The sequence below is a fragment of the Phymastichus coffea genome, unplaced genomic scaffold, assembly GCF_024137745.1.
Source record: "Phymastichus coffea isolate CEN01 unplaced genomic scaffold, Cenicafe_Pcof_1.1 PCOF00047, whole genome shotgun sequence".
In the NCBI taxonomy this organism is placed as follows: Eukaryota; Metazoa; Arthropoda; class Insecta; order Hymenoptera; family Eulophidae; genus Phymastichus; species Phymastichus coffea.
In genome coordinates, this window is record NW_026706858.1 from 334611 (window position 1) to 346796 (window position 12186).

At 39.7% G+C, this 12186-nt stretch overlaps 3 protein-coding genes across 3 annotated transcripts; 1 reads left to right on the forward strand and 2 right to left on the reverse strand.

Annotated features, from left to right (window-relative positions):
* The first annotated feature begins 1049 nt into the window (after positions 1-1049).
* Positions 1050-2396, forward strand: LOC131665005 (carbohydrate sulfotransferase 11-like). Its single transcript, XM_058936573.1, has 5 exons — positions 1050-1295; positions 1364-1539; positions 1603-1722; positions 1798-1941; positions 2010-2396. Exons 1-5 carry the CDS (start codon positions 1053-1055, stop codon positions 2386-2388), a joined length of 1062 nt encoding a protein of 353 aa, XP_058792556.1. The 5' UTR covers positions 1050-1052; the 3' UTR covers positions 2389-2396.
* A 31-nt stretch (positions 2397-2427) lies between these two features.
* On the reverse strand, positions 2428-5356 carry LOC131665004 (SUMO-activating enzyme subunit 2). Its single transcript, XM_058936572.1, has 8 exons — positions 5203-5356; positions 4827-4981; positions 4458-4745; positions 4315-4385; positions 4016-4234; positions 3703-3954; positions 3042-3634; positions 2428-2962 (listed from the first exon to the last, which is right to left on the reverse strand). Exons 1-8 carry the CDS (start codon positions 5344-5346, stop codon positions 2669-2671), a joined length of 2016 nt encoding a protein of 671 aa, XP_058792555.1. The 5' UTR covers positions 5347-5356; the 3' UTR covers positions 2428-2668.
* Positions 5357-5638: 282 nt separating this feature from the next.
* Positions 5639-7470, reverse strand: LOC131665040 (phosducin-like protein). The gene is made up of 3 exons (XM_058936637.1): positions 6906-7470; positions 6403-6817; positions 5639-6328 (listed from the first exon to the last, which is right to left on the reverse strand). Exons 1-3 carry the CDS (start codon positions 7107-7109, stop codon positions 6096-6098), a joined length of 852 nt encoding a protein of 283 aa, XP_058792620.1. The 5' UTR covers positions 7110-7470; the 3' UTR covers positions 5639-6095.
* Positions 7471-12186: the final 4716 nt, after the last annotated feature.

The window sequence follows — 12186 nt, forward strand, 5'->3', positions numbered from 1 at the left end:
AGGTCAATCTGCCGTACTGAATACGCTACTATCTAATCTGCCGTACTGAAAAAAGCTGAATACGCTAGTTTGATACGCTAGCATGATAGCATCTGTTATGCATGTCGTCCCGCATTTTGCAGATAGCAAAGCACGAAAAGCTAGATTTCAACATTTTTTAAAGTATCGTGGGCATTTCATATATGTGGAGAATCTATAGAGCTTAGCTTAAGTTTGACTACGTACTATGGTCATTCGCCGCGCTGAACTTTTGCAGAAGCCTAATAAATTATGGTTCCAGTAATGTTCACATACGTTGTCGTAAGTTTCGATGGAGATGACGAAAACTTATTTATTCGCGTCATCTCACAAGGTATTACACATCGTGCTATCATAATAAAGAACATTTGACGTCAATTCTTGTTCCAATTATACCAAGAGGAAAATTATTAGTATTTCGTGAACAAACAGTATATAGATTTGTATGAGTGGATAGCCGGCAAGCATTGTTTACGAATAAACTTGATTTGAATCAATAATTTGTTGAGCTTATGTGAACATCACGTAGAAATGTATGTTTTCACCTCTTTACGATCAGTGATATTAATCCACAGGAAAGTAACACTTCCAAATGAAGATTGATTGCTGGTAAAATTCTTCGTGCATTTCGGTATTGATTTTCACTGAACCATAAACTTTTACATCGGTTTTACCTTCACCACATTATGTTTTCTTCAGTCATTTGTTTGTTTACAAATGCAATGTTACTAACTTTCTCTTAGCCAGGTGCAATGCTAATATTTAAATATTGTCAAGTTACTACGCGTAGGCTTAAGATATTTGAGGATACGATAGTTACACACTTTAAGACTGGCGAGTAAGGACTTTGCGCTCAAACAGAAATTGCCGAACAATATATTAAAGTTCCAAAGCTGTCGCTCGCACGTCCTTAACGCGAAAATAAGGAGCCTGAAAGATAAAGATTTATCGCTCCACGAGCATCCACGCCTACAACATATGTGCGCGTTTCGAGCGGAAGCTGTTGTTTCGTCGTCAGTCCAAGATTTGGAGCTATGTTGCTAAGACCGCAGTACACTTGCTTTTTAATAGCTTTCGTCGCTTGCATCGGCGTTAATTTACTCATCATTCGAATCCAAAGTTCTTACGTGCCCAGCAGCGTTTTAGCTTCTCTGCAAGCCTACAACTCGGATTTGTCGAGAGAGCTGTTCGATACAAGTATTGTTAATGTAGAACGGGACAAAATCACTGCTTTACCATCGCTAAGAGCTGATCGGAATCTTTCGACTCATTCAAAGGTAAATATGCAAATAGTGTATTCGCCTCGAAGCGAACTCTCTTTCAGGATAACGATAAAACGTTGCAGCAAGTTTTGGATATCTGCGCAGAGAACAATTTGAGAACAGCGGTCACGAGGAGAAATTTTTTGTACAGCTCTGAAAATCATGGCTTGTATTGTTGGATCAGGAAAGCCGGCTCGACGAGCTTTACTAAATTATTCACTGATATGAAGCACCGAAGGCGCTCGGGAAATTATTACAGGTAAAATGCCGATCAACGTGCGTCTACTTGTTAAAGAAAACTGTTTTCAGAATTTCATTTTAGAGAAATTCCGTTTCTGTCTCCAAAAATACAACTTTCGTTGAAAAGTCTGATAAAAAATCCGCGAATATTTAAGCTGCTGGTAGTGAGACATCCATTCGAGAGAATAGTTTCCGCATACAGGTATTCTTAATAATTTTACGATTTATAAAGTTACCTAGCTCTAATTAACGGAGGAAAATTTTTTCGACATAATAGAGATCGAATAGAAGACAATAGCAAGTACACAGCTCAGTCCTGGATTCACGTTCCAAAAATATTTCACCTAACGAGACCTGATTTATTTGTCACTGTTGGTATGTTTGACCGATCATTATCGAGAATATTCCACGAAGACAAGAGGTATATTTATCGTCATTCATGATTAGCCTCGTAAATCGTTTGCTGACTGCAAATTTCCTTTCTTGCAGACTAAAATTAGTGCCAACTTTTCAAGAATTCATAACGTGGCTGCTACTGCAGGATTCAACTAAAGATGATCCACATTGGAATCAGTATTTCAGGCACTGTTCACTTTGCTCGGTGCGTTTTGATTATGTTCTCAAGCTGGATAACTACACCAAAAAAGAAGTCGATTATATCTTTGACAAATTACATTTGAATAATCAGTTGAGCTATTTACCAAAGTTAGAACAGTCAAGGAAAGGAATAACAAATTTCGACGTAGCTTGCAATTATTTTAAGAATCTATCTAAGGAAGCAGTTGTCAATTTATATGAAAAATATAGAATCGATTTTGAAATGTTTAATTATGAGTTTAGCAAGTACTTCGAATGCACAGGAGACTAAATAAACATCAACTTCATTTTTTTACAATTTTCATATGTTTCTATTCACAAAATGATATCTCATCAAAGAATGAGTGTGCAAAATATACTTTTCGTATGAAAAAACAGAAACAATGCTGTCGATTTACATTCATTAGATTCATAAATAAGTTTAAGGTTCTAATCTACGTTTGTTTCTATCAGCACGTAACGAAAGAAAAAATTCATTATCCAAATACAAGGAACAAGAAAAAAAAGAGAATTATTAGTTTACAATTAGTTAAACAAAAAAAATTGAAATATTAAATCTGGTTAGTAATCACATGGCCATCGATATTCTCGTCATCGTCGACGATATAGCAGTCGTCATCGTCATCTGTTGGAGCGACCGTTTTGTGTTTGGACGTTACCGACGAGGATGATGACGAGGATGACCCACTAAACGAATTGGAATCCTGTTCTACTATGCATATGTCGTCGTCACTGTCGTTTGAGCTGTGATTTGCTTCGACTCTTGGTTTTTTGGTTAGTGTATCCGATACCATCTCATTGGTCTTACGCTTTCTAGCAATCGGTGAGACTTCCATGGGAGTGGACTGAAAAATCGATATTTTCGACATTAAAATAGTATAGTCTAAATTGTAGAATTTTACAAATTTTAAAAGTAATATTTACTTGTCCATTCGAGGTAGACGGTTTCTCAGCAACATTGTTCTCCTCTGCTTTAGGCTTCAGATCTTCAGCATCAGCAGTGATGACAAACTCGGGTTCGGTACTGTTGGGGGCCGGCTTATCCCGATGAACAACAGTAACTTTGAGCGAATAGTTTTGCAGAAAATCATCGACGCTGAGAATTACTCCATCAACAATTCCAACCTCCTCGAGAACTTTGTCGTTATTCTCCTCAGTCTCTCCTTCCTCACTGCTGATAACTACAATACCTTTGCCATCGATCAAAACGTCTGGAGCAATCATGTTCATGCCGGCTTTCAATACTGTGTCCTCCAATTGTTTCACAGTCATTTTTTTCACGTCGGTAGCGAGGGCAGCTGTTGGCATGCTGGCACACACGTAGCATTTAGGATTCGGTGCGTTGATACACTTTTCCGGTACGAGCAGTTGATTCTTGTGGTTCATTTTGGGACGGAGGTAAACGGACTTGCAGTCTTCCAGTTTGTTCAACAACACACGGAAAGCATGGAGAACAACAACTCCAGCTATTATCGCATTTGTCGTTGCTATGGCTGGAATGATGTTTCCCGCCATTGCTGAAAGAAATAAACGAAACATAAGACACTGTTCTAAATAATTTCTTCTCACACTTTTGAGTACTTACATTTGATCTCGAAGCGTGTCTTCTGTGGAATGCCAAAAATATATGACCTGATGTTGGCGCACGCAGCAACAAAGTCCATGGCAGTTGAGTCATCTTTGTCCCAGACTAAATTATCGGTCGCTGATTTTTGTCGGCAAGCGTAGAATGCTTCGCTTAAATTCTTAATAGACTCCGAGAAAATCGTTGCACATTGCGCTATACTCCACTGCTGCTGATCCCGCAAAGTTGATTCTTCTGTACTGTTCTTGGTAACTAAAGAATTTTTATTAGACTTAAAATTCAATATTATACGTTTAATGTTGAAGTATCTTACCTTCACATGGCAGATTATTCCAGTCTAAAGGAACAGGTGGTCTACGTTTCTTCCATAAGTTATCCATGCTCAAAAGATATCTGATATCTTCATTAAACAACTTAGTAAACAACTTTTCAGGATTATAGCTTGTAGATTGTGCCCATGTTCTAGTCGATACTCGATCAACATTCCCTTGGTTATTAGCCTCAGTTTGCAGAGCATCTTTTCCAGCAGTATCTAAATATTTGTAAAAAATAAATGAAAAATACACATCAAAATACAAGCATATATGAAAATTATTTCAAAGAAAAACATACCTCCAGCGGCTTCAGGATCGGCTGTATCAGGTGAAACATCTTGATCTGGATCTTCTTCTCCAAACAGTTGACTAAAAAGTTAACATAATTATTTTCAAAAAACTGTTTTATATTTTAAAGTTGAATTAAAGTTTGAAACCTACTTAAACAAATGCTTAGCCCAAACTATGCAATGAATAGGCTCGCTTGGTGTATTACGAATGGTACATCCAGGGAATGTCTTTTGTGCTACTTTAGGAGTACACTCATAACATTGAGTGAGTCCTTTCTTAATTAGTTCTACCTGACCATCGTAACCTGCAGTTCCTGATTCAATCAAAGGTATATCTGCTGCTAAGCACATGCGATTAACATGATTCCTTGCAGCCCTATTGTCCAGTGCATTCATAACAAATGTGAACTGCTTAAAGTAGTTGACTCCATATTGTGAACTAAAATAGCAGAAATATTTATATTAATAATAGTAAACGTGTGATTTAATAATCTAGTCATTCTTGTCTTTGTTTACTTACGTTGTAATGCTATCATGGTGATATACTATTTTGACATCTGGATTGAAAGTCAACGCAGTTTCTCGAGCCACAGCAGCTTTTGATTTTCCGACGTGTTGTTTTTGAAATAAAAATTGTCGGTTCAAATTGCTCACGTCAATTGTGTCGAGATCAATCTGAAAAAATCAAACAACACGGTCGAATGATATTACTCACTTAAAATGCTGTTATAAATATTTATTCCATCATTGTCATCGATTTAAGTTATTCAAAAAAAATATTTCAAGTACATAACAAGTGTTTATAAAACTCAATAATTCCAAAACCGCGGTGTTTAGAACAATAAAGTGAGGTTATATTACGATGGTGTTTTCGTTGAAAGGCCGATCCAACTTACTATTTCGATATCAGGAAATCCAGATAATACTAGATTTTTTAAGATCTCACAGCCGATTCCTCCAGCACCGACCACCAGCACTTTACTCTTTAGAATTGCATTTTGTAGATCTTCGTTAAAGACACCTTCCACTGACGCTGCCATTTTCGGCTTTTCGCGCTGACTGGATTGAACTCACTGAACGCTGCGCGGGGTGAACAAGAAGCCGGCTTCTCTAAAGGTACGCGAACGCGTTGGCTATAATGCTATGCCCGTGATCGTGGTGGATTATGAAGCGGCACGAGTCAAGAGAGTGAGGCCAGTTAGCCTGCGATAACTCACAAATATACCATTTTTTTTTACAGACAAATCTATTCGATATTGGTATATATTTGATGATTTTTTTTCAGGAAATGGTTTTTTACTAGAAAACAAGAAAGAAAAATTAATTTTGTCGAAGTAAATGATATATTTTTGTTAGAATCGTGAAATGTTCGGTACACTTTTGAAGATGTTTAATAAATACGTGAATAGTGAATAGAAGTACATATAAAAATTGCACTGGCACTTCAATGTAAATTATCAAAATTTCCAATACTAATAATTCAAATAAGAGTTCCATACTAAAGCATTAAAAACTAATGGAATACATAAAATCATATGAAATTATATACATTTATTATTTTTAAATTATTTCGAAAGCATATTTTTGAATATGTAAGTCATATGAGTTTGTTGTATGTGTGTGTATGTGTATCTGTATGTGTGTATGTATGTGTATGTGTATGTATATATGGGGTATGGTAATAATTCTGTTGTTAAAAAGATAGCAGTTTGACAAAAGTGTACAGTGGTTGTCGATTGCTATTAGTGTAGCAGTCTTCTTCTACATTATATCTGTACTGAAAGATCCTTTAGTCGCTGTCATCAGAATCATCTTGTGAGCTTTGTATGATTGATGGAATACAGGATTTATCACGAAGTATACCGTGTTCAATGAGGAAAATCTCTACATCTGAAGCATAGAAATCATCTCCAAGTTCATTGGAGAGATTAACAAAGTTTTCAATCATATGGCAATTTTTATATGCTAGTAAGGCAGGTACCCCTTCCTCTTTGAAGTGTTTGCTAACACCAACAGCAGATGCTAAAATAAAATACAAATTCATGTAAAAAAATTGGACAAATTTGAGCCACAAAGGTATAGGGCATGCGACTCACCTAGTATTTTACAAAATTTAACAAATGGATATTCCTGAGCAAGAATTGTTAAACAGCCATTCATAGCTTCGCAACTAAGAATATTTTTTTGGTAAATGTGAACAATTATTGTGACAGATTTGTCCTCTTCATCGATGGCTTTTAGAAATTGTTCGGCATCATCCAAGTGGTAAAGGGTGCCAAAGCGTAACTTTTCAGCTTTGGCAAGCATTTCTTGCATTCTCTGTTTCTGATAAGACAAGAGGAATTCATCAGCCATGAATTCAGCAAATTCTGGATCAGTCTTGAGCATCTTTTCTCTTTCTTCGTCTAGAGCGCTACGACAGGACAAACTAAGATGTTTCATAAGCTCCAATCTTGTCCTTTCTGCCTCTGCTCTCTTCTCGGTTTCTAATTGATTAAAACGTTGCCAGTCCTGCAATAGGAAATAACAAAAACATTGATTATTAAGAAAAGTGTTTGAATGAATCCGCACAGAATACATGTGAATAAAAACATAATACCCTGATGACACCCTTAGGACCAGTATTGCTAGAAGTCCCATCCCACTCGGAAAAGTCCATTGACGGTTGCTTATCCGGCATATCCGAAATCTTAGATCCGTTCTCTTCTCTGTCAGAGTCGCCCGAATCGTTCTCATCGTCGCTGGAACTACTGCAGTAATACTGCATCTTTTCGCCTAGAATTTTATCTTCGAGCGTTGCCATGATTATTATTGATCAACTGCTGTAGGTACACGGTAGGCCTTGATGAACGTCAGAATAATGAACTAGGTTAAATTGTTTATAATTGCTGAGTACTGAGTATTTTCTTTTACGACTTCTTCGGAACTTGCGGGTACATCTTGTCGATCGAAGCCATAAAGGGTGTGTATCAGCGAATGATTCCTTGATGTAGATTCAACAGTTTTCGCGCACTTAAATCATTGTTTCATTCACACTTGCACAAAAACTATTTAGAGTCTGAACAATTTAATTGAGTACTTTATTTGTGTTTGTATTGTTGTAGCGCAGCAGAAGCAGAAGATGCGTCGACTAAATATGCATAACACACACAACATGCATACGCAATGAGTTATGAATCATCTTTATCGACTGAGAAAGTTGGGTGTGGATATGTAGATTGTGGTATTTATTGGATTTAATAGGTGGTGGTAGCACTGCGAGCGATTTCCGCGGGATTTCTTTTCGAATGAGAAATGATTTTCTATTTATAGGTATTTGTTTTCCACGTCAACTTTACAAATATTCCTCTATAAGAAAAAATATTTGAAGCTATTTACTATGTGCATTATAATTTATTAAAGATGAAACAAATTGTCATTTGAAATCTTAACTAGCGAATATATTATTCGATAGAGAGGCATTTTTCATTTGATTGTATGTTTCTCACGTTCTTTAAATTTTCAAGGTTGAAATAAGATTAATTTTTCATGGATTATTGCAATTACTGTATCGTAAGCGTTGTAAGATAACACCCGGAAGTTCAGTTTAACAATGCGAAAAGGGGATTGATTGAATTTCGCAATCTTGTTGAGAAATATCTTATAATTTGTAGAATGCTAACTTCTAAAATAGTTAATTTCATCAAATATTGACGTTACATGAAGAAGATAAAATTGCACTGTTGAGATTTAAAAAAATGTATGTCACAGAAATGTTCATAATCGTGACGATCGTTTTTCCGTCGTGTCGATAGCTAATTATTTTACTTTTATAATAACAGTTTTAGCACTGTTATAATTATTAAGTTTTACTACTCCCACTGCATCATTTACTGCGACTTGGTGCTCAAAAATTTTATTTAAAAATAATGAGTTTTAGATTTTAATAATGTTTTTAGCAAAGTTTTATTGATTGGCATTGTAGATAAAAATTGAAAGAAAAAATACCACATATCTATATCTCGTGTTGGAAATATTGATAAGTTAAGCGCGCAAACTTTCCATTCTAAAATAAACTTACGCTTATGCAAACCTGAACTTGTTTAAGAATAAAACGAGCAAGCATCCGAAGCTTTGAGCGATATTAAAAAAAATTTGTAATTTGTCGTTTATAACCGCTAAGATAGCAATCGAGCAAATAATTGTAAACGCGTGTTATGCTGCATTACGTTCAGGAAATGGGATAAGATCGCGTCAAATGAACTTTTCGAAGCAAAGTATAGTTGGTCGCGTCACACGAGAAAGCTCGAGAAGCTCGTTAGTTTCGGTTGCGCGAGACTGGAGAGCGACGAGTCAAAAGGTCGAGCGACTGATAAGTAGAGGATCCCCAGCGGATCTCCCCCGTACGGTCGACGCTTTATTACGCTCTCGCACTTTGATTACTTCTCAACGACTGTCAAACTATTTGCTTGTTGCCTGTATGACGTCTGCTTCTATACGTAGTTTTCTATTCGCCTTTGGTCAACATATATCGCGCAGATGATTGCTTGAGCTTTGAACGCCGGCTTCGTCAGTTTTGACTTGCTGCGTCGACTTTTCTTGCTTCAACTTGCAGTATCATCGAATAATTGCATTTCAACTTCAACTATTTTCATTCGTGCGATTGCGTAGTCAGCTCGGCCAATAACGGCAATAGCTACCTGCCACGAGATCCTTCTATCTTGGCAATATTTGATCGTAGAGCTCAAGGTTTGCCGCATCGTGCGATTAGTTCGCTTCAATGCGAGTCATCGGAGAAAAAGTAAAACTCGCCGCATATTTTTAATGGCTGGCTGCTCGTCAGCGCCAAGCCAAGCGTATAGGTGTGACGCTAAATTGGAAAAACAAGTTGGCTTTGAGCGGACATGACATAAGGCGACAAGTCGCATAAAACCGATACAGTTCTGATCGCAACGCCTTGGAGATTGGCCATTGGGGCCTATTCGATCGCGATCTCTGCGCGGTAGTCAATTCCTTGCTTTCCTTCGTACTTCAGGCAGTCAACACGAGCGAGCTTCCGTCGTTGAAAGTAGTACGTCCACGAACAGATATGATATTACACTAATGTCTAATGTCGATCGTGACCATGATGCGTTACTTTAACTCACAACTAGAACACCACACACTTGGTTAGGTAACCAACGTGTTTTTCGACGTGTTTTTTCATCTTCGCCTCGCTCTTAAAGGTCGACGGTAAAAAAGATAGCCAATTAAGGCGCGAGCGGCGAGCCTCTTCTCATTCGGCGCGCGCGCCATGAATATTCACAAGATAGGCGACCGAGGCGAAAATTAGGGGCTCGACTACTACATTGTTCGACTACTCGCACTACTCGCTCGCGGCTTTTAATTATGACCGAGCGAGTTCAACCAACCGATATCGCGGCGCTTATTTAATCCAATTCGCCCTCTTCAGCCGAATCCTCTCTTGCGGCGCGCTTGTTTATGGCAGATAATCGCTCGGCGAGAGAGAAGCTAGATGATAAGCGACGAGTGCCCTGCGCTGAATTTCAATGCGCTTCAATTTTTCTCTTGCTCGCGGCTCGCCACATTTCACATGGCAAAAGTGGAATGCGATAGCCAATTTACTTCACCCCACTGATAGCAAAGTTCACGCAACTTCTTTGTGTTGTTTTCCATCTCCTCGATGAAAATATCGTCGCTGGCGCGGCAGATTTCGTATTGCGTCGCTCGGAAGTTGTGCGTCACTCGATGAAGAGCGACCGATTCAATAAGCCGGCAGGCGATTGCGCGTTTCAAGTGCAAACACCAGCCAGCCAGCAAGGCTCATTACCGCCAATTGGCATTCCGGCTGAAGAGAGTTCCGAACAGTCTTTTAACCATGCAACAGTGCATTCGCGTGTTTTATTAATCTCAGAGTCCTACCGCTTGCGTCTCTCTTTGTACTCGCTTAGCGAGCGCAGAATAATCTGTATTCGTCCTCACACTTCCTTCAAGTTCGGCTCTCAAGCCTTTCAGTCATCCCAATTATAATGGTTGTCGTGCACACTTTATTCCAGTTTGTTCTTCATTAATCCGCGAGTCTTTGGATGTTTAAGTAATGGTAGACTGAAACGGCAAAGCTACGAAGATGCACGTATTAATCTTAGTCATACGTGTAAAGTCGGATAATTGCCGAATTGATGAAATTCAACAAGAAGTCGTTTTGGCTCCAAGCGCCGCGGGCCAGTACGCGGCATGGGGAGGATGTTTGTAGCGCGGGATAGTACAAGGCCGAGGCAGCGAGCTTCGCGTAGCGTGCAAAAAAATGTTATAATCTTGCCATTCAAGTGATAAACAGTACGGTACTTTTATTGATTTTACAGCACATCGCGCAACGTCACATCCGCGGCCTCGACGCGGCTCCGTGTGTGACGGGGCCGTATCTTTTGGTCCCAGAACGCTCAATCTACGTTACGACGCGGATCTCCTTTCGCGGCTGTGCAGATTATTAGTTTACAGCCTAGCAGATCAGCGGCCAGGATAGGGCATGCCTGGGAGAATCACTCGTTCGCGCTCCTTGCTCGCTCTTCAAAAGCGTTTAGAAGCACCACGGCCGGGAGATGTTGGCGGATGCTCGTGGTGCGGGATGGCATAAGGCCGAGTTGGCCGACACAGCTACACAAATGTATACAATACAACAATGAGTGCTTCAAGTTCATTAGCCTCCTCGCGGCTATACCACCTATTTACCGATCGAGGAGCGCGCTCTGCACCTATATTAACTCCAATACGTCCGCTTAGGCTACCAAGGCAATTTATTACGCATAACTAATGCAACCAATCCTTACGATTCATTAAAAATAATAAGTCAAGATAACATGACCGCCGATCGATTTTAGAAAAAGCAACCCTAGCTTCAAACGGCGCGCCGCGCGCCGCACGGCACATGGCAATTGTTCCCACCAGGAGCGTAAGCGTAGCGTCGAGTCTCCCCATTTGCCAGCTGCGATTCTAGGTCAATGTCGTCTATACGCTGTGGATCCACTTTCACTGGACTAGCTGTATAGTCCGCGATTGTGGAGTAGCAGCTAGCAGGGGCTCGACTGCGTCGACGATAACAGTGTGGATTTTTCGGCAGCGCGCTCGCCACAAGTCGCTGCGTGCAGTCGCGTATCCGTTCGAATCGCTAGTGTGCCTCGCGCGCCAGAGTGTGTGCACGGGCTAGCGGCTATGGGGGACTCTGGCAACGTCACTGCGGCGCTCGATGAAATCGATGTCAAGTGTGTTTGCAAAGGATGCTTCGAAAAGTAAGCACTGGCGTTTCATCGTTTCATTTTTCACTGCGCGCTCTTCTCGTCGGTCGCTTCGCCCGACTCACCTGACCCGCGAGCGGTTTCGCAGCAGTGGCTGGCATCGATCGATCGTTCATTCGAGCGCTCTCAACCACGCCAATAGCGCCAATAGCGCCAATAGCGCTCGAGCCTAGCGGAAGAAAACGCCATTCGCTGCAAACGGGAAAAAAACAATTTGAAGAACTTACGCAAATGGCGAGTATTTGAGAAATACTTGACCGATTACGATGCGGCATTGCCGAACGAGGATAAGGAAAAGCGAAAGTGCGATAGACGGATAAAACAAATCGGTAGCTTGCGAAGAGACAAGATTTCATGACGTCACAAAAACTAAATGGTATCAATTGCTATGACTGTTGAATTCGCCTGACCGGGATTCGCTGGATAATTGCTGATAATTTTGTCGCGTGGAAAAAACCAAAAAAAAATTATATTGCACACTGGCCTACTGCAATAGGTTGTATAATTATCATTAGAATGTCATGTTATCCGTTTGCAAGTGATCTTTCGCTTTGTTCGTTAACTATATAAGTAACATCGATGACAATATTGTTCTTAAAATCGCCGCAC

What these genes read in the sequence shown, in the direction of transcription:
- LOC131665040 (XM_058936637.1), bottom strand. Translation starts at nt 7,109, where the DNA reads ATGGCAACGCTCGAAGATAAAATTCTAGGCGAAAAGATGCAGTATTAC. An exon ending in GTCCTAAGGGTGTCATCAGG is followed by an intron (nt 6,818 to 6,905) that starts GTATTATGTTTT and finishes TTCCTATTGCAG; the next exon opens with GACTGGCAACGTTTTAATCA. An exon ending in TAAATTTTGTAAAATACTAG is followed by an intron (nt 6,329 to 6,402) that starts GTGAGTCGCATG and finishes ATTTTATTTTAG; the next exon opens with CATCTGCTGTTGGTGTTAGC.
- LOC131665004 (XM_058936572.1), bottom strand. Translation starts at nt 5,346, where the DNA reads ATGGCAGCGTCAGTGGAAGGTGTCTTTAACGAAGATCTACAAAATGCA. An exon ending in GACACGCTTCGAGATCAAAT is followed by an intron (nt 3,635 to 3,702) that starts GTAAGTACTCAA and finishes TATTTCTTTCAG; the next exon opens with CAATGGCGGGAAACATCATT. An exon ending in CGTCTACCTCGAATGGACAA is followed by an intron (nt 2,963 to 3,041) that starts GTAAATATTACT and finishes TCGATTTTTCAG; the next exon opens with TCCACTCCCATGGAAGTCTC.
- LOC131665005 (XM_058936573.1), top strand. Translation starts at nt 1,053, where the DNA reads ATGTTGCTAAGACCGCAGTACACTTGCTTTTTAATAGCTTTCGTCGCT. An exon ending in AGAATAGTTTCCGCATACAG is followed by an intron (nt 1,723 to 1,797) that starts GTATTCTTAATA and finishes TCGACATAATAG; the next exon opens with AGATCGAATAGAAGACAATA. An exon ending in ATATTCCACGAAGACAAGAG is followed by an intron (nt 1,942 to 2,009) that starts GTATATTTATCG and finishes CCTTTCTTGCAG; the next exon opens with ACTAAAATTAGTGCCAACTT.